The sequence below is a fragment of the Lygodium microphyllum genome, chromosome 18, assembly GCF_053477565.2.
Source record: "Lygodium microphyllum isolate KBCC chromosome 18, Lygodium_microphyllum_v1.1.10, whole genome shotgun sequence".
Lineage (NCBI taxonomy): Eukaryota > Viridiplantae > Streptophyta > Polypodiopsida > Schizaeales > Lygodiaceae > Lygodium > Lygodium microphyllum.
The window spans coordinates 12,584,186-12,610,980 of NC_141152.1; the positions used below are offsets into that span (position 1 = coordinate 12,584,186).

At 45.1% G+C, this 26,795-nt stretch overlaps 1 protein-coding gene across 1 annotated transcript in view; it reads left to right on the plus strand.

The window, feature by feature from the left end:
* LOC148020594 (F-box protein At5g52880-like) overlaps window positions 1-26,551 on the plus strand; it is a 38,528-nt gene extending 11,977 nt beyond the window's left edge. Inside the window, exons 3-8 of the mRNA XM_087698376.1 lie at window positions 9,277-9,434; window positions 9,550-9,637; window positions 9,725-9,921; window positions 25,359-25,507; window positions 25,724-25,874; window positions 26,000-26,551. Coding sequence (XP_087554502.1) covers window positions 9,277-9,434; window positions 9,550-9,637; window positions 9,725-9,921; window positions 25,359-25,507; window positions 25,724-25,874; window positions 26,000-26,058 — 802 coding nt within the window. The 3' untranslated portion in view covers window positions 26,059-26,551. The remainder of the gene's footprint in view (window positions 1-9,276; window positions 9,435-9,549; window positions 9,638-9,724; window positions 9,922-25,358; window positions 25,508-25,723; window positions 25,875-25,999) is intronic.
* Window positions 26,552-26,795: the final 244 nt, after the last annotated feature.

Consider the following 26,795-nt stretch of genomic DNA (forward strand, 5'->3'; position numbering starts at 1 on the left):
ATAAACATTGGCAAAGTTCGAATCAGCAACATATTGCTCTTTCATGGTATTGAACTCAGTGTGATAAACCATCCTGAGGGCTGAAATTTGTGGCTTACGTGACAATGCATCAGCTACAACATTCTTTTTACCATCAATATGTATAATCTAAAAATGAAACTTAGAGAGAAAATTTGCCCATCTCATATGCTTCTCTCACAACTTTGTTTGCGTCAAAAAGTATCTCAAAGTCAGATGGTCCGTTTGCATTGTAAAATCAGCCCCCAACAAATAATGTTTTCATGTAGACAATGCATGAATTACAGCCAAGAGTTCTTTCTCATAGACCTGCAAATTCTTTTATGCACCATGAAGAATTCGGCTCTCATAAGCCAGAACTCTGCCTTCTTGCATAAGAATATAGCCCCAATGCTATTACCACATATATCACATTGAACTACGAATGACTTTCTTAGATTGGGCAACACAAGCATAGGATCTAAAGTCATCTTTTCCTTCAACTTTTCAAATGCTGAAAATTTCACTGCTGTCCATCTAAATGGCACATTCTTCTTTTGCAAGGCATGCAATGGAGATGCAATTTTAGCTAATCCACGTACATACTTCCTGTAGTAAGAATATAAACCCAAGAAATTGCAGATCTCATGCATATTTCTCTAAGGTGACCATGATCATATTGTCTCAACCTTTGTAGGGTCCATGCGAATACTATTAGCCGATACAATATGCCCCCAAAAGTGAATTTCATGCAAAAAGAATTCACTTTTCTTGTCATTGATAACTAGTCTATGCTCATGTAGTTCATTGAACACAATGTCCAAGTGTCTTCTATGCTCTTCCTCATTCTTTGAATAGACAATCATGTCATTAAAGAAGATGTCCACAAATCCTCTATGTGGCTTGAAGTTGCAATCCATCATTTGATTAAAAGTGGCAGGAGCATTTGTAAGACCAAAAGGCATGACAAGGAACTCATGTAGCCCAAAAGATATTCTGAAAGCTGTCTTAAACACATCCTCCGGTCTAATGCATATCTGATGATACCCACTTTTCAAATCTATACAACTGAATATGGCTGCCCCTTGCAACCTATCCATAACATCATTGATTCGAGGAATCGAAAAGTGATTCTTTTTCGTGACCTTGTTCAGAGTACGATAATCAATGCACATATGCCATAAACCATCTTTTTTTTTGCACCAAGTGTACATGAGAACAAAAGGGAGATGAGTTGGGCTGAATCAACACTTTTTCTCTCATAGCTCATTCACTTGATTCCTAATCTCCTCTTGTTGAGCTGCACTGACTTTGTAGGGTGGCTTATCAGATGGGCTACTTCCAAGGATAAGATCTATGCCATGATCTTCTGGCCTTTCAGGCGGTAGCTGCCCTGGAAGTGATTGATAGAAGTGATTAGCATGCATTTTTAGAAATGACATGCGATCCTTCTCTAACTTAGATATGTTGCCAACATTCTCACTATCATCTTTATCGTTAGTAAAAATCAAGTACTCGAAAAGATGATTTTTCATTACTTTAGAAATGACAGTTGTAGATACAAGGACAAATTCACCTTTCAACTTTACATTAAGTGAATGCATTTTCCTCATGTTGAATAGTGATCTTTTTTGGATGAGAATCAATCAGTGCATGCATACGATGACACCATGGTATACCAAGCGATACATCACAACCCTCAAGTGGAGCAATGAAGAACTCTTTGCTGTCCACATATCCTTGTATATGCAACCAAAGCTTTCCAATGAGTGGTGTGACAGGCGCTACGTAGCCTTTACATGCCATTCCAACATCCCCCTTAGGCTCCATCTCATCCTCTCTGATGCCTAGATGGGTTGCCATGTCAACAGAGATGAAGTTGGCTTGTGCACCATTATCAAAGAAAATCAATGCATACCGATCCCTAATTTTGCCCCATGCTCTATACAACTCAATAGCATCATCATTGGGTTGATAACTAACAACATCGAACACCAATCCTACTCATGTTTTGGGCTTCTTTCCTTTAGAATCTCCCTGATTTTTTGATTTTCGAGCTTGTTGTCTATTGGGACAGTCCCTTGCAATGTGACCCTCTTGTTCACAAACAAAAAATTTATTTGCAATGTGGCCCTAACATTGGTGTCCCTTTTGGTATTTATTTAACTTAATTGAAGAAGAAGTTGATGTACAATGGGATTCTCCAAATCCCTTTTGGTATTCCAACTCCCCTTGCTGTCCAAAATGACGAGCAAGTCTTTAATCTGATTTGCCACTTGATTCGGGCAGTCAATTGGCCTTTATCTGCTTTGATGGAGATGGAAAATGCCCCAAATTCATTGATTTGCTGGTTCCTCCACTTGAATTTGACTAAAAATAGCTTCAGCCCTATTGAATCCAAGTCTTGGAGCCTCCAGTTTTTGGCACACTTCTCGGGATTGCTCCTAAACCCTAATTTTTGCTATAGATTAGGGTTTACAGCAGAGAAATTTGAAATTTCTCAGTCTTTGGTGATCTCAATGCTCTAATCTTTGGAACAAGGCTAGGAGAAGAGAGAGAATATCGAGGAGAGAGAAAATTCAGACTTTCTTTGTGAAGAACTGAAGGAAATTTGTCATTTACTGTTGCTGCCCTGTCTCAACAACTTGTAGATGCAAAGAAGTGAAGAAAATCAGTTATTTACTGCTGTTGCTCTGTCTCAACAGCCTATAGATACTGTTATCTGCTGTTGATTGGTCTTCTCTTGCCCTTGGTTACCTCATAAGATCCTCCAATGGCTGCAAATCAACCCGCAGCATCTCCTCCCTCTCTCTTGCAAGCTGAATACACTAAAATGTCACTGTCTAGCCTCTAAAGACGTTTTTCAATCTTGTATGAGCATTTTTGACAAGTGACAGTCTTCCCAAGTGGTTTTTTTAGCATTATCCATAATTAAATTATAATTTTTAAGAAGCATCTTCTTCCCCTTTCTTATAGTTTGAATACACTAAAATGCCTCTCTCTAATCTCCAAAGACGTTTTTCAATCTTGCATGGGCATTTTTGACCAAGTGGCAGCCTTTCCAAATGGTTTTTTCAACATTATCCATAATTAAATATTAATTTTTAGTTTTTAAATATTAAAAAGTAATCTAATAATTATTTCGGTGCCTTGAAAAATAGTTTGATTGGCTAATAATTAAATTGGCTAGGCAACTTTCATTCCCAAATGTCTTTACGTCATCTTTGACCATCAGATTGGCGTTAGGTACCATTTAAAGCCACTTTTCTAGTATCACCAATTGATACCTATGGCTAAATGAATGACCTAGGCCAACAACTGGCACTAGATACCACCAAGTACTTGTGTAAGATAACTTATAACAACTTTTACCTTTGACATTCCGTGATTTTCTTGGGTACCGAGCTCGTAAATTTACTCTTACCTGAGTTATACCTCACATGTGTAACATTTACTTAACCATATGATTAAAAATTAATCCACATGTTAAGTGAGATTTTAAAAATACATGTCCTCATGACATCCAGCTTATATCAAGTTGTCATGATGTCCTCCTCAAAGATACTTGTCAACCAATTTGATGCAAAAATTTGCTTGAATTGTACCCACGTTGATGGTGCTCTACCTTGCATTAAAAGAGTGGACCAACACTGCAATGCATTCTCTTTCAAGAAAGTGGTTGGCTTTTGAATCTTCGAGGACTCGGTGAAATTCCTCCTTGAATAGGTTGCATCAAATTGTTAAATGTAAGTCAAAGCTTTTAGCCTATCTTGTGCACCACTGAAGGACTCAAACTTCATTGCTTTTCCACCCTCATCATAGTCTTTTGTTGCTTCTTTTGGTGTCAAGTTATCATATGTTGGCTGTTGCAAAAAGGATGCACTTGTTGAATTTATACCAAAACCAATGCCTAATAGAGCATTTGCATGACCAATACTCATTCCTTGAGTCCCATAAGCATTTGGGGATGTAGATGCATTACCAAACATGCTAGTTTGTGCCCCAGCCATCAGACTAATGTCACCGTACAATGGGTTTTGTATATTTCCAGCCATACCCGAATACATTGGGCCTTGCATACCATAGGAATTTGTGCCATACATTCTCGTATGTGGTCCTATTAGAAGTGGATGCGATGATGGAAGTGTATGGAAAATTGCTATAATAGACTACTGTACACAAGAGATAAAGAAAAGAGAAAGAGAAACACTGTAAAAGAAAAGAACATTGTATCGAGAACTTAGAAGCAAAGAGATACTCGGGAAATGGAATCCATATACCAAGATATGAGACAGTACAGAACCAATGTGAGTCACTAGCTATGAAGGCATTGACACATGCTCCTCTCCCTCCACTAGAACTGGTCAAGTGATGAATAATGATCTAACATATCTGCTAATATCCTCTCTCAGATCATGGATGATTTGATACAATACAATATACAATGATAATGTCCCATCATAGTACATACAACAAGGACCACCAGAGTAGAACCATAGATACCCAAGCAATGGGTGCGCAAGCCACCACCAAGGTGTCTTAGAGAGAACTTGATGTCAATGTCGATCGTACCAGCTCTTAAAAATAGAGAAGAATTATAGTAGCTCTCAATATCTTTCAATAATGTCTCACAGTAGCATACAAGACTATCCTGTTAAAAATGCCTCTGAACATATGTGACCAAAGTATCCCTCCATGTGAGCTTAGACTAGGAGCCAATCTTGCCCTTTGTCAAATAAACAGCTCATCATGAACCTGGATGTCAATCCCAGCTCCAGGATTTGAACCTGTTAAACTTTGGTTGGTGCGTCAAGGAAACGCCTTGCTGGAGCCTGTGTACTTGTATACATGTATAGATGAGGTGCACCTACCCCATCTCACCACTTACTCACACTCCCTCTTTGGCACTGGAGAGTTGTAGGGGATGATCCCATCACGTATACTAGCAGTCTGGAAGGGAGGCCCCTGCAGCCATTGTTGGGGCCACATAGATGGAGCCTAAACTTGGACATGGAGAAGATGACGACTCGCCTAGAGAGTCATCACTGGTCATCACCATCTGCGCTTGCTCTTGTTGTAAAGTTGCTAATGTCTTGCAATCCTTCCAAGGATATCCCTTCTTGCCACAATAATAGCATTGAGACTTCTTCGGCCATATGGCACTTCTCTAAAACAGGAACCTCTGAAGTACCAAGAGATAGCATCCTCATGGAAACTTGAAGTTGAACACAGCAAGTCTCCAATATAACACTTAGAGATGAGTAAAGAATATTTGCATGCTGACCATCAGGAGGAGATGCCGAAGGAGCCATCATGAGGGAGATGCAAAGAAGATGAAAACAGACTCATAAGGATTGCACAAGTTCCAAGTAGTAAAGAAAGCACGTAGAGAGTGTAACGAGAGTGTAGTGACGAAAACACGACAACCGGATGCACATGAATCTCTAAAGTTGAACATTGTACCACAAAGTGAGAAGATGGACCAAAAAATAACTAGAACCAACTTGAAAATATTGCTGCCCAGCCTTGCACAGGACCAAACAGCCAAAACGCAGGTGCTAATCAGTAAAACGTAGGCAGTAGACACCAAAACATAGATTTGGAAGGGTCAGTAACAGGTCTCCAACCTTGAAACAGGCCCAAAAAGCTGAAAACGAAAATGGCACTCTACAAAACGCTCAAGAAACATGTAGAAAATGATTAGAAGAAAATGTAGAAAACGAAAATGGTCACTTAGGTGGAAATCGGTCGTAGCAGTCAGAACAAGTCCAATCAGCAGACCAAAAGTCAGAACTCAGACCTGAAAGAATGTAAAATAGCAGCAAGAACAATGATCTTGCAATCTGATACCATGTCAAGAGTGGATGCAGTGATGGAAGTGCGTGGAAAACTATTGTAATAGAGTGCTGTACACAAGAGGCAAAGAAAAGAGAAAGAGAAACATTGCAAAAGAAAAGAACACTGCACAAAGAACTCAGAAGCAAAGAGACACTCCAGAAACGGAATCCATATACCAAGATATGAGACAATATAGAACCAATGTGAGTCATCAGCTGTGGGCACTTTCTCGTCTCCCTCCACCAGAACTTGTTAGGTGATGAATGATGATAATGTGGAGGAGAAGCTTGAATAAATAGGCAAAAATAATGCCACAAATAATGTCAAGTCAACCAGCAATAAATGCTAAAATGACCATCATAAAATGCTAGGAAAAATGCCTAAACGATCAGTATAATATCTTGGTACCCCAGCCCACTGATATGCACAAACTGAGCCATGAACTGCCATATTTGCTAACAAGTTCCTGTTGTCAAAAGATGACGTACTGGTGAGATAGTAGGGTTTGCGGGGAGGAACACAGAGTGAACTCGGCAAACATGGAGAAGAGAAGAGAAGAGAGAAGAAACTCTGATGAATGGAATGATGAAGTTCTAAATCATGGAGTGAATGTGATATAAGGGAACAAGGGTGCCGTAGCACAAGGAAGATGATGAAGACAGCTACCAACCACGAACCGCAATGTCCTCCTGAAGGGGTGTGAGGGTAGTGGAGAGGCTAGAGAGAAGAGGTGACGAATTTTATGAATTAGCCGTAAGGAATAAATAAGAAAGTGGCCTATAAATAGGCATAGTTAGTCTAGGATGGCGCCCCTTTTTGGGGCTGCAAACCCTAAACGCAAAACGCAGAAACGCAAAACGCAAACTGCAGGTGAAGGGTTTCTCAACACCCCCTCTTAGGCCCAAAAAGGAAAACAAGAGAAGAGTGAGGTGGAGATGCAATGCTACATGCTGAAGAATGCTCATGCAGTAGGTGCCACTTGGATAGTGTCCCTCGCGGGGAAATTGTTCACTTGCCCTTGCCCAAGTGCCCTAGTACAAAGGTGATGAAAACATGCAATGCATAGGAGGAATGTCGGACTTTGTGTGGTGTTGAGAACCATAAGGATATGCCCGTACTTGATTGTCCAAAATGACGAGCAACTCTTCAATCCGATTTGCCCCTTGGCCTTCACCCGCTTTGATGGAGATGGAAAATGCCCCAAATTCATTGATTTGCTGGTCCCTCCACTTGAATTTGACTAAGAATAGTTTTAGCCTTGTTGAATCCAAGTCTTGGAACTTCCAATTTTGGGCACACTTCTCGAGGCTGTTGCTAAACCCTAATTTTTGTTGCAAATTAGAGTTTACAAGAGAGAAAGTTGAAATTTCTCAACCTTTGGTGATCTCAATACCGTAATCTTCAGATCACCTGCTGTTGGTTGGTTTTCTCCTGCTCTTGGCTGTCTCAAAAGGTCCTTCAATGGCTGCAAATCAGACCAACAACATCTCATTTCTCTCTTTTGCATGTTGAATACACTAAAATGCCTCTCTCTATCCTCTAAAGACGTTCTTCAGTCTTGCATGGGCATTTTTAACAAGTGACAACCTTTCCAAATGGTTTTTTCTGCATTATCCAAAAATAAATATTAATTTTCAGTTTTTAAATACCAAAAATTAATTTAATAATTATTTTGATGCTCTGAAAAATAATGTGATTGGCCAATTATTAAATTGGGTAGGGAACTTCCATTTCCAAGTGTCTCTATGCCATCTTTGACCATCAGATTGGCGTTAGGTACCATTAAACGCCGCGTCTCTAGTGTTACCAACTGACACTTATGGCCAAATGAATGACCTAGGCCAACAACTGGCACTAGATACCACCAAGTACGTATGCGGCATAACTTATAGCAACTTGTATCTTTGATATCCGTGATTTTCTCGGGTTGCGGGTTCGTAAATTTACTCTAACCCCAGTTACATCTCACATTTGCAACATTTACTTAACCATGTGATTAAAAATCAATCCACATAGTAAGTGAGGTTTCAAAAATACATGTCCTCATGACAGTATCCCTTTCGGTATTTATTTAACTTGATTGCTAATGGAATGAATACAAGTTGAGATTCACAATCTCTTTTGCTGTTCCAAAAATCCTCTTTGCTGTAACAACAATTAGCGATCAAGTCGGGCCAATTGCCCCTTGATTTTTCACCTAGAAATCGCACAGATGGAACCACCAATTGGTTGAATGTTGCCCCAAGTCACAATGGATAGCTTGGCATTTGAAATCCTTGTCAATTCCATGAATTTCAAGTGCTGATTTTAGTGTGCGAGGCCTTTTCCTATTGGCATAAGTCCCAAGGTGGTTGCTAAACCCTAATTTCTGCAGAAATTTAGGGTTTACAACAGAGATCTCTCTGCTATCCATCAAATTTGACTGAGGTCTACTCAAAATGGCTGAGAAATGCTGAGATCTCCTAAGAATGGGTTAAAGAAGGTGAAAGAAAGCCAAGATGAGAGAGAAATTTGATTTTCATCATGAGAAAACCCTAAATTCAGCCTGCTGCTTGCTTCAGCCTATATTTAATGCAATCACCTACTGCTAGGCGCCTCCAAAATGGTGTCACCTAATCAACAATGTTGTTACCAGTCCTTGGAAGGTGACTTCTTGCTGTCTCTTTCTTGCTGAGGTCCCCGGATGACTGTCTTTTGCAGCAAATTGCTGTTCTTTGATCAGAAAATGGACCAGCAGCTCTCTCTCTCCCCCTCTCCCAAATTGTAAACTAACTGAATGGTTGAGTCCCAGCCCCCAAAAACGTTTTCTTAGTTTGCATGAGCATTTTTGCGAAGTGGCAGCCTTCAAACCCATTTTTCAGCATTATCCAGCCATTTAATTCATTTTCAGAATTAAATAATCCTGAAAATTAATTTCAGCCTTTTTGACCCTGCCGAAAATTAAATGTGCCCATCCATAATTAAATTGGCTCGGCCATTTGCAACCTAGAGTGGTCCCCATTAATTAATTAATTAATGCTAGTCCCTAGTGTCACCACCGACACTTATTGGCCAAATCACTGCCCTAGGGTCCAATTTGATACCAATTGACCAATAGAACCCAATCCACATCACTTATCACAACGTTTGCCTTTGACACCCATTGCACCCTCGGGGTTCTTGGCTTGTTACTATGGAATATTTGCCATGTGCATCACATGTGCTTAAAGAGCCTTGCACATTTGGTTAATAACTTAATCAAATGTTATCAGCAAGATTAAAGCATCTCAAAGTTTCACGTCCTCATGAGATTGGGACTTCAAAAGTCATGTTGGCATCTCAAACTGAAACACACAAATATAACTGATGTAGTTATGTTCAAAATTCTAAGTTTTGTGAGTTTAATGCATCTATAACTGTGTAAGTTGTTATCGAAGGATAAGATCTGGTTTCTACTGACAGGCTGGAGACAATACAAGAGCTGTCTGCTGTGAATGCATTGGTGCAAATTGCAGAAAGTGTATTGCCTAGACAGAAAAAAGCCTTGGTTTTAAGTGAGTTCAAGCATGCTGCAGTTGTACAGCAGCGTAGACAAAGCAAATGTAGAGGATTTGAGGCAGGTTAGTGTTTACTGCAGTTAATGTGGCAATTTGGATCTTTAGCATGTTATGATACTTGAAAGCAAAGTATTGGTGGCAATCTTTCTTTCCTTCATGTTTTTTTTTGTTGGGCCAGCTCTTTTTGATGCTTCAAGGGACATTCTGGTTCATACCTTTCAGTTTTTAGATGCTCGCTCCTTGGGCAGAGCTGCTTTGGTCTGCAGGTACGTGGAGTATGTACAGATTCCTAAGAATGCATTAAGGTCTGAAGTCCTTCTCAGAGGGTAATAAAGCTGATTATATGCTTTTAGGTCATGGAATGTAGCAGCATCAGATGAATGTCTTTGGCATGCCCAATACCTATATCATTTTGGAGAATCAAACCCAGGCTTTGAGAAAATTGGAAAGGCAATTGAGCGTGATAAAGGAAGAAATGGTGCAGTACTAGGAAAGTCACCCTTCGACAAATCAGGCAGCTGGAAGAGATTGTTTCAGGAGACGATAAAAAGTTTGTATACTATTCTCAATCACCCTATTTTATATTTTCTATGACATGTTTGTACAAGGCGATGAGACTTAAGTACCTTTGATTACCATAAATAGTGTTAATGATCTGTGTGATGCATGCAAGAGAATCAGGTGTTAGGTTTCTTCGATAATCACAAGTCTTATTGGTGAGTGGTGGTATCTTTTTCTATTCCTTGTCAGTCTGAACTTGTGGCTTTTGTCTGGAGCTGCGTTGTATGATGGAAAATTAGGAGTAAGCTCATACAAGATTTTGCACCTCAAGTCTGTGTAGTTTGTAAAGGGGAGATCTTGCTTCATTCTTGCTTAAGGCTCTGAAGAAAGCATAGCAAGCCCTGCTATGAATTGTGCCCATACTAGGGGCTGATATAAGTATTTTACTAGTATTAATACAACCATGCATTGTTTTAAAAAAGTCTGTGTAGTTGTAGCTTCTTCATGGGGGTAGAGCATGAGGCAGTGGATCCATCCATCAAGATCATTGGCACACAGGGAGTTGACTAGTTGGTTGAGAAATCTGAAGTCTCCAACAAGGGCTTTGGTTTAGATCTAAACTGCTGTAGGTTTTTTTTTTTTCCTTTTTTTGGGAAGTAAAATGTGGCTGATTATATTACTAAAAAAAAACTGATTACAACGGAGTGCTCATGCTCAATAGACTAGTTGGAGCTGATGCAAAGTCACAAATACATCATGTATACAAGCCTCTCAAGGCGGTCTGGGGGGGATGGGGGCAAGAAGCCATGGAGGGGGCTTGTATCGCCATCTGGGGCTGCCTGCCTGCATCACGAAAAACAGGTCTTGGCCGCCCCAAGTACGCATGAAATGACAACAGAGCTCCTAACAAGCCCTGGACTCGCCCTGCACCTAATCCCATCAGCCGCGGAGGGAGTGGATGATGATGGTCCAGAGCTTTGCTAAGGTCACCTGTACTGAAAGTCTCTCTTTGGCGAAAGCCTCCTGACATCGCGCCTTCCAGATATGCCATCCAATAAGACTCCCTATGATCTCCCATACCTCAGAGTGGTCTGCTGTGGGCTCCAGTACCTGGCGGATGGGTAGAGCCTCCAAACTGACCACTGCGCACGACCCTGCCTCGATGATGAATATCGTGTCTTGCATCCTAGCCTTATACAGAAGGTGACAGCCCTGGCTGACTGCTTGCCAGCAAAAAGCTCCCCATGAGATACATCCAAGGCTGGGTGCTATACGGCGAAGGATGTGGCATGCTCCTCTCCACACGAGCTGTGCCTCCTCACATGACCAAAGGCAGTGCTTTGGGGTTTCCAGAGGCTGCTGTGTGCAGTGCTTACAACCTCCCTCCTGCATCTGGGCAAGCCAACTTCCCACCGCCAAGCCTCCATGCGCCACCAGCCATAAGAAATACAATACCCTCCTCGGCCTCCAGCTATCCCATAGACGGTGCCAAAAGGTCCGTCGGAATAGCTCCGTGATGCTGTGCTCCGCCCAGTGTGTTTGCTATGTGATGGTGCCCAATTCATATCCTCTTGCATCAATACGTGTCTGCCAATCCTAGCAGTCTACTCCAGGAACCTCGATGGCTTCTTGGCGACTGCAGTAGCCGGCCATAGCTACTCTCCTGGATCCCACTCCAGCTCATCAAGTGGTTTGCTCTCCGAGATTCAAAGGCGCCACTCCTTGAGCTCCTTTCAGAAAACATAGGGGTCCAGTCGCCATGTCTTCCCGTGAAGGCCCACCACCTGAATCCTCCTCCACGAAAGGGGAGCTATCCCCTCGTCCTGCTGCCCTCTGTCAAGGGCCAGACGCCCCCCCTCCTAAAGGGTGAAGAAAGTCCCTTGTGGGGCGCCGCCCACTTTACCTGCCACCTGTAGGGGGATGCATGTTGGCAAAAACCTAGCGGCCCATACCTCCCCGGGCTCTATCGGCTCTTGTATCGGGGGAGCAAGCCACTCCAGAGGTATTGCTGTGTCTATCTCCCTTCTCCTCAACTCCACTCCTCTCTAGCAGCTTGATACTCTCTGCAGCACCTCCTCGTTCGCCATCCTGTATACCTTTCTCCATGTCCTGATGGTATGAGCCAGGCCGGTCTCCCAACCAGCCCATTGGATATGGGGACACTCGCCAATTTGTGCCCCTTCCCGATCTTTGACTTGGGGGTTGCAGATCACCGGTTGACGGTCCATCTCCTCTTGGTAGTCTAGGGGGCTTTGGATTAGGGCCTTAGGGAGGCCTTGCCACACGCGGAGTAAGGTGCGTAGGAAAGGTGATTTGGGGGGGGTGATTTGGGCTAACGTGAAGATCCATCTCAGGGATGGCCTCCACTCACCGCCAAGCCTTGGTTTACAATCCTGAAGACTCTCCTGAAATAAAACCTTCCAGGTTTGCCCACCTGGTGTGAGGCCGTGGACAACTAGCTTGCCCAAGAGAGCTATACTCTGATACTCTGGGTCTATGATCCCAAGCCCTCCCTCTGACCGATGCTGTACGATGGTCACCGACGCCACCTTGGCCCTGGAATCCCTAGAGCCATCTGACCCTGACTAAAGAAAGTTTTGCACTAGGCGGTGAAGCCGCACTATGCATGATGAAGAGAAGCACCAACACGAGGCGATGTACCAGGCCGTCGCTAGGAGGAACTGGTTAACCACCAAGGCTTGGCCGGCTAGGGAGAGGCGAACTGTGCTCCAATAGGTCAGCTTCCTTCGAATAGAATCAAGGATAGGAAGAAACTGTTGGGCAGGAGTGATGTCGAGTCCCACTTGGAACCCTAGGTACCGGACGGCCTGCCCTCTACTCACCCATCTAAATCCCAGGTGGACGCCCCACTCTATGCTAGAGTCCGGGACTGTGAGGAAACCAACCGACTTTCACCAGTTGATTTTTGCTCCCACTACAAGACAGATTACCTCAAGAGCCAGCCTCACTCTCTCTAGTATCAACTCATTGTCCTCTATGTAGAGTGCTGTGTCATCTGCATACTCTGAGTCTAACAACTCAGTCTCCTCTCTCACTGGAAGTCGGAGGCCACGTAATCCGCTCGCACGTGACCTAAGGAAATGGGACATGGCCTTTGTAAAGAGTAGGAACAGGTACAGGGCTAGGGGGCACCCCTGCCGTATCGATCTCTCTAGTCGAAACTCCTCCCCCCACGCTTACCACCTATGAGAACCCTGCTGGTGGCCAATCTGTAAAGTGTAGAGACCCCGCGAATCCAAGCTTGAGAGAAACCCAACCTCACCATGGTGCCCTCTAGGAAGTCCCAATCCACCTTGTCATAAGCTTTCTCAAAATCCAAGAGTAGTACAGCCAGTCTCTGCCCACTGTGCTAAGCCCACTTTGTTGCCTCAAAGAAGGTGAATACATTGTCCAAGATGCTCCTATCCTGGACAAAGCTTGTTTGTGTGTCATGGATGATGTTTGGAAGCACGGGTTGTAGTTGCCTACCAATCATCTTTGCCAGTGCCTTGTAGGCTCGTGACAATAATGTGATCGGTCTCCACTAGGAAAGCTCCAACCGGTCTCCCCCCTTGGGGAGAAGATTGATAAGGCCTGCCGAAAGACCCCCTGGCATTTGTCTTGAAGTGAAGATCTCTTGGAAGGCCATCAGTAGGGGGTCTTTCACCACTCCCCAGTGGGTAGTGAAGAAGGCCTTAGAGAGGCCATCCTCTCTCGTGCATTTCTGCTCGTCCTATGTATGGAAATATGGAAAGCCTCCTCTAGTTCCTTCTCTGTGAAGGGGGACTAGGAGAGAGCGTCCCATCTCCTTTGAGACAAGGGACGAGATGTGATCCCAGACCTGCTGTCTACATCGCTGCTCTCTAGCTGAGGTTGTCTCCTGCTAGAATAGGCGAGTGTAGTAGTTGGTGGCAATCTCCATCACCTCGTCTGGGCTAGAACGAGTCCTTCCATACTGATCTCGAAGGCTACGTATCTGCTCTCCTGAGGAGCAAGGTTGGTGCACTTGGAAAAACTCCCTGTACATTGTATCTCCCTTCCTCGCCCAAAAAGCTGCTGAGGTGCGGAAAGAGAACTTCGAGCACTTGTCCTTTAGGCCAACAATGGCTACTCGCGTGCGCACCTCCTGTGCGTGGAGGGTGGGATCCCCTGGTGTCTCCTGTAATTGTCTCTGTGTGGCTACAAGGTCCCGCCGGAGTGCTCTCTCCTCCTCCCAGCTCTGCTGCTTGGCCTATATGGCTACCTCTTGGCAGATTCTGCTTGACTCGGCTAGGGCCTCTGCAATCTCCTTTGCGATCTAGTCCCTCCTACCCCACTCCTTGGTTCAAACCTGCTCTATCTGTCTCTTCACCTCCTCCCTCCTGTAGATCGAGTCAGGGATCCGACAGGATCGTGTGTCTAGGGCAGATGCTGGGGGATCTAGTGTCAGGAGAACCGGGCAATGATCGGATAATGTGGTGCTTGCCAACTGCCCAATCTGGCCTCCACGAGAGCCTCCCCACTCTCCCACATAAAACTTGTCCAACCGCTCCAACAGGACTCCACCTAGCCGCTTGTATCCCCAAGAGAAGTCCAACGACCTCTCCCTCCTTTGGAAGGCAGGGTCTCTCCAGGCATCGCATGCTCCTACTGCCAGTAGAAAGACCTCCCATGCCTCCTGCTCCTCCCCAACCATGCCGTGGTAGTTTCTGTCTCTACCTTGCTGGTTCTCCAAAGCTTCCAGGTTGTTGAAGTCTCCTCCAACGATCCAGGAGTCCACCTCTGGAAGTCCATCCGCAATCTCCACCCAGAACTTGCTGTGTGCCCTAACCTCTGTAGGGGCATAGACATTGAGGACTCCATCCGCGATATCCACCCAGAACTGCTGCGTGCCCTAACCTCCGTAGGGGCGTAGGGGCATAGACATTGAGGACTCCAAGGCACGAGTCCCCAATATCCAATTTGATCCATAGAACCCTCCCTGCTACTATCGTCCTGTGTCTCGTACACAGTTGGTGAGACTCGGGCCAATAGAGGTGGATACGCCTCCACTCCTGGCATGGGCACCTATGGCGTGCTCCTAGTAGGTGTGTGAGCTGCTTGGGAGTACCTTACCTACCCGCTGGGCCTGGGTGGGAGTGAGCTTGTGCTCCTGTAGAAGTAAGATGTCGAGCCGTCCGGCAAGGGCAGCATGCTGCAGCTTCTGCCGAACAATCAACTTCTTGGAACCACGTGCCCCACTGTAGTAGAGACTATTCACATTCCAGGATGCAAGGTGTAAGCTCATGGGAAAACCTGCGACTGATCGGACGGTGTTCGGTGTGGAGGTTGCTGATGAGGAGGAAAAACTATAGGGCATGCAAGTACGCTATGTCACAGGTCTGAACGGCGAACTCTAGTCCCCCATGGTGGCCCTCGGCCGAACCAAAGAGGTGATGGATGCTCCAGGTGGTACTATCAATGCATCTATTAGCCATGTTGAGAGTCGTGACTCTATACATTGGTAGAAACGGGCCACTTGTGCTAGGGGCCACTCGATCACATCCCTCGGAGCTCTCCACTGTGGGGGGCTCGAAAGATCATGCTCAAGTGTGGTACCTCAGCTCCAGAGCCCACTGGTTAATGTCCATCATGCAACCAGGCCACTACCGTGTAAACAGTGCTAGTTCTCCTTCTCCCATCCACTCTGGGAGATGTGGTCCGCCACTTGACTCTTCAACTCCTCCTCAATCTGTGTCATCATCCAATTCCCTGAGTGAGAGGGCTGAAGGAAAAAAGCGGAGTTTGGTCCATCCCGTGGTGCTAGTAGATGGACCTTGCCCCTCCTTGACTTACGAACCACGAAGATCCCCACCTCTAGAGGTAGTGGGAACTCTCCGCACTCCGCAACTCTAAGGTAGGACCATGGGCCACTGTGGAAAAACTCCTGTGGCAACAATTGTGCCTGTCTCGGGAAAGTGTGACGGGTGGCAGGGGCAGATGAGCTGATGGCTGTGTGGGAGGGGGAACACTGCTGGTGCGAGGAGGATGTGGGCTTGTGTGGCTCATTGCCACTTGTGGGAGGAGGGGGGGTGGGTCTGGGGGGATCACCTGAAACGGGTGCGGATCAGGGAGGATGCTCGGCAGGGGGGGTGGTGGGGGGGGGGGGGGGGGTTGGGCGTGGGGGCTGTGGGGGACTGCGGTCTTGTTGGGTGGGGCGGGCAGGGGGGTTTGCGGAGTGCACTGCCGAGGGGGCGTCGCTCGCCCTCCTGCTCCATGCTCTCGGGGATGCGTTTGAGAAGCTGGTTGCGCCCCCCCCCCCCCCCCCCCCCCCCCCCCCCCCCGCCCCCCGCCGCCGCTGTCGCCCTCTCTGTCGTCTCTGGACCCGTGTGAAACCATAAGTGTCCACCTGCAGGTCTGTCGGTGGAGCCACCTTGGCTCCGAAACGTGTGCAATCTGCTGCCTGATGCCCAAAGTCCTGGCAGCGCAGGCATTGCCCTGGTTGCCCAGTCACAATGATCTACTGCCTAAAGGAGTGACCTCCTACCTCCATCTCCAGGAACTTTGGGATACTCTTTGTGTCTTTCATGGCCACTTGTACCTTTGGGACTCCTGTAGCTGTCATGGCATCCGCGAAGGAGGCATGGAGAACTGTGCCGAAGATTAGCCCAAAGTTGTCCACTAACTGAACTGGCGGTACTCTACTGCCAGTCCGGGGAAAAGTAAAGTGACTGGGTGTCTGAGAAATCTGTTGTGGAGTGCAAATGACTCCACATTGAAGCCGCTATACCATGTAGATGACCCCCTTCGTGGAGGCATAGGGCCAGCTCTCCACTAATTCACGAGCTGCATCCGCAGAGGTGAGTCAACCATGAAGATCCCTCGGCCCACGAGGACTACCTCCACAATCTATGTTGTGCCAATGCGCAATGTGGAGTGGAGCCAATCCCGTAGCTAGGCCCTCAATGGGGAGTGTCCAATGACTTGACCAAAGATCGCTGTTTCTTTCAACTCCAGCTCTGTGGCATGGACGGATAAGAGCTGTTCCTCAGAGAGGATGATGCGCAAGGTGTTTGACTGGGGGCACTCGTTGAATGCGCCAGCGTGTGACCAGAGGTTTCCATTGCGCGTCCTTGCTGGGAACCCACCTATCACGCTGCTGTGCTACGGTGGGGGGTTGGGGGGGGAGTTGCTGCAGGGGGATGGAGCAACTGGAGGTGGGGGGGGGGGGGGAATGGGCGATGGGTTGGTCAGGGAGAGGCGGGGGGGTAGCGGGCTGCTAGGGGGGAAGATGAAGTGCAAGTGGCCCAGGGCGGGCGGGGGGGTGCAGGATAGGCGGCCACAGGGTAGGCCTGGCAAGAGGGGGGGGTGCAGGGTAGGCCTGTCAAGGAGAGGGACTGGGAGAGAGAAAGAAGAGAGAAGACTGCAGAGAAGAAGAAGAAGAAGAGCAGAAGAGAGAGAAAGACAGGTACAAGGAGAGAGAAAGACTAGAAATGGAGAGAGAAAGACTGAAAAAGAGAGAGAAGACATGGAAGCTTGGAGAGCAAGGTGAAGGAGAAAGAAGACTTGTATTAATTATCTGATAATGAAAAATTAAGTCTCTCTCACCTTATATACCAGCCAGTGTAGCTAGTATTTCCCTGTTATTAAGTCCCCCTCTCTTACATTCCATCCCCACCCGAAGGTTTTTGCCCTCAAAAACAATTTGGACACGTGTGGTAACTGGAAGGGGCTGATCAGAGTACTACTCTGCTGCATTATTACAAGGGTATACTGATGAATGAAGAGGTATTATTGTGTATGATAGGTCATGGGGTATGTACGATACATGAGCCTTATTGGGGAGTTATAAACATGAGTTTTGACCCAAATATCTGGAGTAAATGCGGGCTGCAGACAGTGGACATCAAGCTGTTTACTACAGGACCCTGCTGTAGTGAATCTGTCATAACTTTCTGTGGGAGGCTCCGAACGGGGTGTGCTATACATCAAAACGGAACTCTCGAAACGTACTTTCAGCCCATGTATGGTGTGCATTGCTATCCATAGTACATAATAAAATCTGCTTTAAAACAGAGTGTTGTTTGCAGTCAGTCTGGGAGAAAACAGGGCCATAGTTAGTTGTAAGAGAGGGAACTTAATAACGGGGAAATACTAGCTACACTGGCTGGTATATAAGGTGAGAGAGACTTAATTTTTCATTATCAGATAATTAATACAAGTCTTCTTTCTCCTTCACCTTGCTCTCTAAGCTTCCATATCTTCTCTCTCTCTTTTCCAGTCTTTCTCTCTCCATTTCTAGTATTTCTCTCTCCTCGTACTTGTCTTTCTCTCTCTTCTGCTCTTCTTCTTCTTCTTTTTCTTCTCTGCAGTCTTCTCTCTCTTCTTTCTCTTTCCCAGTCCCTGTCCTTGACAATTGGTATCAGAGCTTAGGTTCTTGGTCCCAGTTAGTCCTTCATTTTACCCAGTTACAACTTTCTAGTCACATGGAATTTCGAGTCACAGGTACACAGGTACAGGGAGCAGTAGGGGAGTTCCCAAAGATTTCTGGACCACAAGGACTGCAGGCAGGAGCATTAATGGTGGCTTGGACCAAGTTTGGAGGAAGGAAGGCCGACTTTGGCAGCTCATTGGTCATTTTTGGCCCATTTTGAAGGTAAACTCCTAGTAACTGTGGTCACAGGAGTTAGAAGAAAGTCTAGTTGGGGTTACTTTTCAGGGAGACTCTTCTCTCTCCCCCTTTCTCAAGCTTCTTGCAAGCTCCCATGGAGCTAATCAGCCCCAAACTCTGCTCTTCCTCTTCCATGGAGTTTGCCTTCCTTTCGAGGGGCTCCATAAAGCCTTTGAGCTACAGCGCAAGTGGTGAAAGTGCTGTGTGATACCTCCTCTCCCCTCCAGGCAGCTCCCCGCGTTTCATGGCGCAAGAAGCGGGCTGATTCCAGGCCAAAATGACAGCACAACAAGCTTCCTCTCCCTCTTGGCTCTCATTCCCAGCTTCTTGCAGGTCATTTGGGCAAGATTGAAGCCTCCTTTCTCATCTTCTTGGACTTCTCTTCCATCTCAGAAACCCTACTCATATGCAGTCCATGGCAGCCATGAAAGCTTGGCATCAAGCTCAAGAATCTTGAAGATTTTGGTCTCTTCTTGGTCCCGGGGGTTCACTCTTCAAGCATAGCTCAAGATTTGGCCATCAAGAAGCATGGGAAGAAGATTAGAAGCAAGATTTGAAGACATGCATTTGTGGGTAGCCATGGCTATGGAAATAGAGCTTCAATTTCAGCAAGAGCTCTTCATGGGAAGGTCCTGAGCCATCCTATCTCCAAGCTATAGCCACATTGGAGCTCATTCTCAAGATTTGAAGGCTTCTTGGAAGCAAGAAGGCATTATGGAGTGCTCATTTGGAAGGAATCCTTCTCTTGATCGGTCTATGCAAGCAATGCCCTTCCCCCATTGAAGAATCCTTGTCCCCTAAGCTTGAATTCATCTCTTCTTGACGGAGCACAACCATTTTGGAGCTATGGAGCATGCGGGATCAAATTGGAGCTCTCATGAAAGACTGAAATGGTATTAGTGGCTGCAATCTTCATCAAACAACACAAGGTAACCGATTCTTGGCTCTCATTCTCTCCCATTAAGCCTCTTGTTGAATCCTATCCACTTGTTTGAGAGGATGCATGAGTCCAAGTAGGTAATAGGAGTTCCAAACATTGTATGCATGCTGAATATTAATCTCAATCATTCTCATTTGATCCTATGGCATTGGAATGGATTTTATTCATACTGAAGCTTCATTGAGATTATACTTTTGCTTATCCATAACCCGTTTGGCTTATTGTGAATTGGCTGAGCCAAGAATTGATTAATAAATCCATTGTATAAGGGTGAGTTGGCAGTGAGTCACTGCCGGTAAGCTCTCTATCCTTATTCCTAATTCCAATTCCATGGACTTCATGAAAAGCTAAAATTTCAATTCCTAAAATGCATCTCATGCTCAGTGTTTAATTAATAAATGTTTGCCATGTATATTCCGGGTGAGAGAAAAGCCCGATGCCAGGCGAGGTGGCAAGACAAAAGAGGGGTGATCCCCTCTTGCCATCAAAGACCCTGAAGGGGTGCACAACCTGGTCCGGGGGGGACTTTGCCCATCTCCCGGTGATTCGGAGCCCAAAACTCGTTTGCAGGTGAAGGTATTTCTTGGGAAATTGAGAAATTTACTTGGCATGATGGAAATTTTGATGACTATGGCATGACACACTCTTGGTGCATGGGATGTATGATTGCACTTCAGCAAATGTATCAACAAATGTATCTTTAGATACACATGCAGCTGTGTATGCAGTGATTTATGAAAATGTATTGCTTCACTTGGATTGAAGATGGATATATGTATCATGGGATACACCTATGCAGTCATATATGCAGTAAGGGCAGTGGTTATGCATGTATGAGAGCCTATCTTGTTGGATATGGTCATGGAAATGCTTACTCTTATGCTTAGTAATGTTGAAGTGATGCCAAACATGCTAAGGGATGCTAAAGTGATGTATGATGCCAAGCAAACAGCGAATCCCACAGTGCAATAGAAGGGGAACCCAATTTCAGCCCTCTTGTGATTGTTTCAGGGTGCTGTAGAGAAATTGCTTGCATTTGCAGAGGTGTTGCCACTCCCAAGAATTGAGGTGTTGACCTTGGAGAGTACCCTCCGGCCTTGCCAAGAACCCCGCTCAGTTTTGGATACCCACTTGGAGCATACCAAATACCTACAGCCCAAAACAGGCCTTTCCTAGGTGTAGACAGGGTGTTGGACTGCACAGAACAGTCCCACATTTCTGATTACAGAATTTTCTGTATAAAACTTGGGAACGCGTGCCTATGCTCATCTCGAAGAGGGCATCGCTGCCTCCGTTTTGAACCAAAAAGTAGGTCGATCGGAGTTGTCTAGCTCTAGTTATAGCCAAAACAGTGATAGGTGGTCTCACGGGACTGCACCTAGACATGGCGGGTAACAGGGGGAAAAACAAAGCAAATGAAGATGTTCAGCAACAGATAAGGGATGCACGGACCCCGAGAGATGACACCAACTTTGAGGTTGAAGAGGAAGACCTCTCCCACGGCATGGGAAGTCTTAGTGCACTCAATCATACCATCAGTTCACACGAGACTAGATATGCGGAGAGGCATAGGGAAGTAATGGAAGGTCAAGCTCAAATGGTGATCGAGATGCGCCAAATGACCTCTACCATGGAAGCATTTGTAGCTAAGTTCTCAATGTGGATGGATTCCCAAATAAAAGGCAAGGAAAAAGAGGATAGACCAAGCATGCAAGCTGAAAGAGTGACCATCCCATCCGTGAATGCAGCCTATGCAAGTACCCAAGGTATTTTGGGAAGAATGGGCATTCCCAACATCAGCTTTGAGCAAGGAGAGCCCTCACAAAGGCATGAGGAGCCCATAAACAATGGGATGAGGAGTAACTCTCAGCCACCACCCACGCCCATGCCACCTATGCGTGCTCAGCTGTCTTTTGGAAGGAATCACTCAAACAATAGGTCATTTATTGGCAGTCCAATGGATCATCCCCACTTTGGGTATATGGGACAGCCCCCCAACCATGAAAGAGAGTTGAGAGACAAAATCATTTTCTCAAAGTTCAATGGCCAGTCGTTCTCCCCGGCTGAATTAGAAGAATGGCTCTCGAAGCTTGAAGACTACTTTGACATAATGCCAAGAAATGACGATCAAAAGATACACTTTGCCACGATACACTTAGAGGGCTTTGCCCACACGTGGTGGCGGTACATAAAGAGGAAAAATCAGTAGCTTGTTGACACTTGGGATGCGTTCAAAGCTCTTATGATTCAAGTCTTTGTATCTCCGGTTGAGAAGGAGAAGCTTGCAAGGCAATGGTATGGCTTAGAGCAACGTGGGATGACGGTGCGTGACTACACAAACCAATTCCTCAATCTCACAATGTATGTTGAGTCCATTAGTGACGATGCAAAGCTTCACAAGTACATTTATGGTTTGGATCCCTAACTCTCGGTTGATGTTTCAGCCAAGTCCATCAGATTTGTTCAAAGCTATTGAGTTGGCTAAGAGGTACTCTCGTAAGTACCGTTGAGATACTTCATTTCAGCATGGACAGCAAAGAAGGGCGTCTCAGCCACTGTTTGGGCAGCAAAGAGGATCTATGCAGTCACATTTTGAGCAGCAAAGAAGTGCTGTAAGGCCCGGGCAGTTTGGGGCAGGTTATGGTGGTGGAAATATGCCATTCATCACCCCGAAGATTCCCACATACCCTACCTTTAATGCCTCTAGGCAAAACAGTAATTTCAAGACTGCAAATCAAGGAAGAGCTGAAAATAGACAAGGGGACAGCAGGGGTAAAAATGCTTCAGCTTTTGGTGGTCAACGCTCTATCCCGATGGACCTCTACAAAGAGAGGAAAGAAAAATGACTTTGCTTTAAATGCGGGGAAAAGTATACAGCCGAGCATGCATCTAAATGTGGTTATAGGAATGCAAAAGCAAGGGTACATAGCATGTTAGTTTTTGATGAATCTGATGAGGATCATGAGGATGCAAGTGCCTTTGCAATCATTGCCGAAAATGATGAGGTTGAAGAGAAATGTGGGCAAGAAGAATTCTTTGACCCGGCTGACACCTTTCCATTTGACCGCGGCGGTTATGTAGATGTAAATATGGGTGATAAGAATGGTTCACATGCTGCTGCCACTGTTTGTACTATCTCCCTGGATGCTTGGACAGGATCTAAGAGCCCCAACACTCTTTGTCTTCAAGGCAAGATTCACGGGAAAGATGTATTTGTCTTGGTAGATAGTGGTAGCACACACAGTTTCATAAATAGAGTAGTCATGGACAGGCTGAAATGTTTTGTCTCTGATTTATAGCAACCAATGAGGGTGCAAGTGGCCAATGGGAGTGAGGAAATTAGTACTCATGTATGCCCAGCTGTACCTATTAAGCTTGCTGAAAATTATGAGCAGAAAGTGGATTTGATTGCACTCAATATGGGGCCGATAGACATTGTGTTGGGCTGCGATTGGATGAAACCTTTAAGCACCATTTCCATGGATTTTTCATTGCTGTATATGCAGTTTTTCAGGGCTGGACAGCTTGTTCACCTGCAGGGAATTAAAAACAGCAGTGAATTTCAGCTTATTACAGCCAAACAGCTCAAGAAAGAGTTCAATAAATGCTCCCAGATTTTTGTGTTGCAATTAAACAAGGAAAATGCAGATGAGTCCCGAAAAATGCATGATAATTCAGCCCTTAAGGCTCTACTTGCGGAGTATGGTGACTTGTTTTAGTTACCTATAGTATTACCTCCCAAGAGAGCGGTTGATCCCATTGTTTTGGAGCCCCACTCCAAGCCGGTCAATAAACCCCCTTACAGGTTGTCCAAATGTGAAAGAGAATAAGTGGCCAAGCAGGTCAAGGATTTAGTAGATATGGGATTCATTGAGCCTAGCTCATCCCCTTTTGCATCACCTGTCTTGCTGGTCAAAAAGAAAGACGGCACTTTCAGGATATGCATAGATTACAGAGATCTGAATAAGATCACTATCAAGAATAGATACCCTATTCCTAGGGTGGACGACCTGTTAGATGAGTTGAAGGGAGCTAAGTATTTCACAAAGATTGATTTGAGATCCGGCTACCATCAGATACGCATGCGTGAAGGGGATGAGATAAAGACTGCATTCAGGACTGATCGTGGGCTCTATCACTTCTTGGTCATGTCCTTTGGCTTGACTAATGTACCAGCCACGTTTCAGAGCCTCATGAACAAAATACTTCAGCCTTATTCAAATTTGTATCGGTATTTTTCGATGACATCCTCATTTATAGTCGCTCAAAGAAAGCTCACCTTATGCACATGAGGCAGATATTTGATATACTTAGACAGCATAGACTCTTTGCTAAGGAGACAAAGTGTTCGTTCATGCAGACTGAGGTTGAGTACTTGGGATACATTGTCAGTGAGGCAGGCATTAGAGCTGACCCAAAGAAAGTGCAGTGTGTCAGAGATTGGCCCATACTTGCAAATACTATCTCTTTGAGAGGATTCTTAAGTCTCTCTCACCTTATATACCAGCCAGTGTAGCTAGTATTTCCCCGTTATTAAGTCCCCCTCTCTTACAAGGCCTGGCGAGAGGGCGGGGGGGGGGGGGGGGGGCGGGGGGCGCAGGGCAGGTGGCCGTAGGCCTGGTAGGAGGGGAGAGGCTTGGCGAGAGGGCGCAGGGCGGGGGGGGGCGCAGGGCAGGTGGTGGTAGGCCTGGCAGGAGGGGAGAGGCTTGGCGAGAGGGCGCAGGGCGGGGGGGAAGAGGACTAGCATAGGCGGGGGACTAGCGCTGCTGTAGGTTCATTTGCAATCAGATTGTCTGCGATTACTTCAACTGGCTACAGAAGACAACGTAGCTGCTTGAGTATTGCAGGATGCAACCCATCTAAATCAAAATATGGCTTCTTTGGTGAGAAGCAAGACTTAGAATTTGCCACTCATTTGGGCAAGGAAAACAGGAGGGGCTGACTCCTAAATTTGGGTAATCTCAGAAAGATGTTTTATTGCTCTCATCCTGAGAATCCAAGCTTGCAAGCCTGTGGATTTGTATTAAGATTCCTTGTCCTCAAAGATCTTCAATGAACACCTATTGCTAATGGTGTCTGTGTTTTGATGTATTTATTTGAGTTGCTCTTGTACATTAAAGCATATGAGGACCTGGCAGCTTACATACAGTATCATGGCTAGTTTTCCTTTTCCTTTGGAGACCTTTCAATGGAAGATTCTTAATAAGCTGGCTCGTTTCATCCTTGCAAAGAGGAGCATAAAAGCATCACATATACCATCAACTTTGGGAATGAGGGAAAGGTGGACTTTAATTGTTGATTTGGTAAATGCTTTCCTCATGAGAGAAAGATGTGATGGTAATCAAATGTTCTTTAGATGTCAGAGGAGGCAAGCTCTCTAGATAGTACAAGCTTTGTAGAAGCCTGCACAAACAGCTGTAGAGCACATCTGGCCCTGCCTGCCTCGTCCATTCAGTGGTGAAGGTCTAGGAAAATTTAGTGTGGTTCCGATGAATCTGCCACATCCATGTATCTGTTCTATGTGAGCCTCACTTACCAACGTGTTTGGAGGGCTGGCATTGTCTATATCTGTCTAACAATTACTAATCTCCATGTCTAGGGCTGAGCTGTAGAGCTTGTGGTCAATTTGATGGTCGTGGAGTTGGGTCTTCCAGCTTTTATGATCACTGATGTTATTAGTGGGCGAAGAGGATGGGAACATGTGGTTCAGAAGCCCTTGCAGTTTGCTGTTTCTATAAATTAAAAGAAGTGCAAGGATCTCTCTTTTGTGATGATTTAGAGATCTTCCATGTTGGGTCTTGCAAGTGGCTCATTCTATCATCCCTTTGGGAGAAAGCTACAGGAGGGAGGAAGAGAGTGGGGGATTAATGTGGTGGTACAATTCTCTGCATACTGATAATTTTGTTTATTTGGACAGGATATCCTTTTCGGTGGTACAAGACCAACAGAGTTTTTTGCATGACTTGTGATTCTTTTGTATGGTTAAAAAGTGCTTGCAGGCACTCTCCAGTTTGTTCACTTTCTGGAAGTCTGCATCATAAGTTGAAGCCGTTGGTTCCAGTTCAGGTAATATCTAGCTCCTTGTTGTCATAGTCACAAAGTTTTTTATCAGCTTTCTGAAATAACTGCACACATTAGTGGTACTAGGTTTTGTTTGTTCGGAGGTCTTTTGATGGTGTTGAAAATATTAACAATTCAGAGCAATGACTTGCATCTAGGTTGTGGTTAAAATTACAGACAATGCCGAGGTATTTATGTGCACAAATGTTGTATTATGTGTAGGTTTTACAGTTGGTGTTGAAAGACAGCTTGACATCCAGCTCCTCATCATCAAGCAGTGACAGTGATTCTGATAATCAAGCTACTAAACTAAGACAGAAACGGGTATTAAAACTTTGGGCTTTTCCCAAGTCTCATCTGGAGATCACTACAGGTGAAGCAAAGCTGCCTTTTATATACTTGCTTTAAATTTACACTTTCAGAAAAGAGGACACTTGTTATCTTTGCTTGTAGGGTTGCACTTGTTTACATGACTATCTCACTGGTGGGTTGTTTCAGATGAACTTGAAGAGCTTTCAGCCACTCTGGAGAAAGTCATCTGTCTGCAACTTGGTTGAATAGTCAGTATGCTAAAGGGTTCAGGTACTGCAAAGAAGGCGTTGCATGAGGCATGAGTGTAGCTAGATAACTGGGCAACTTATGTTGGTGGCGATTCTCTTGTTTGTCATATGTGAGCAAGTATGTAGATGGTGTATCCTTAGTAGTATGCTCACTAAGCATACCACTAAGCATACTAAGCATCACCATCGCACTGTACCTAGCTGAGGAACAAACTATGTTGTTATGGTTATGGGGAAGCTTATTCGTTAAAGATGCATGATAATGTGGACTAAAAAGTTATGGACTGTGCTGGCATAATCTAGATTCCTTGTATGATAATACGTTCATTTATGTAATGTGAGCACTAGAAAACAAATAAGAACAGCTTGCAACCTAGTGACAATGCAGGAGTTAAGTGCATATCTCACTCATTGTATTATTACTGGCTCTTAGGCTGACCAAATGTCTTTGTGAAACCAGCTTCCATTTGTTAACAACCTGATAAATTTGTTTGGTGCATATTTGTTTTAGTGAGATAGGAAGAAGCTTTTCATAGCATGCATTATCTGGGATATCAAAAGGATTATTGACAAGGTTTTTAGATGTCCTTGGCTTCTCTATTCTATTTGACCTTCAAAGTTCGACTTTAGGCTGCTCTTTGGTCGGAGTCTATTGTGGTTTAGGAGCTATCATTTAAGAGCTCATCCTACTCCGCATATACAACAACTTTGGCAACCAAGTTGGTGTTTATCTT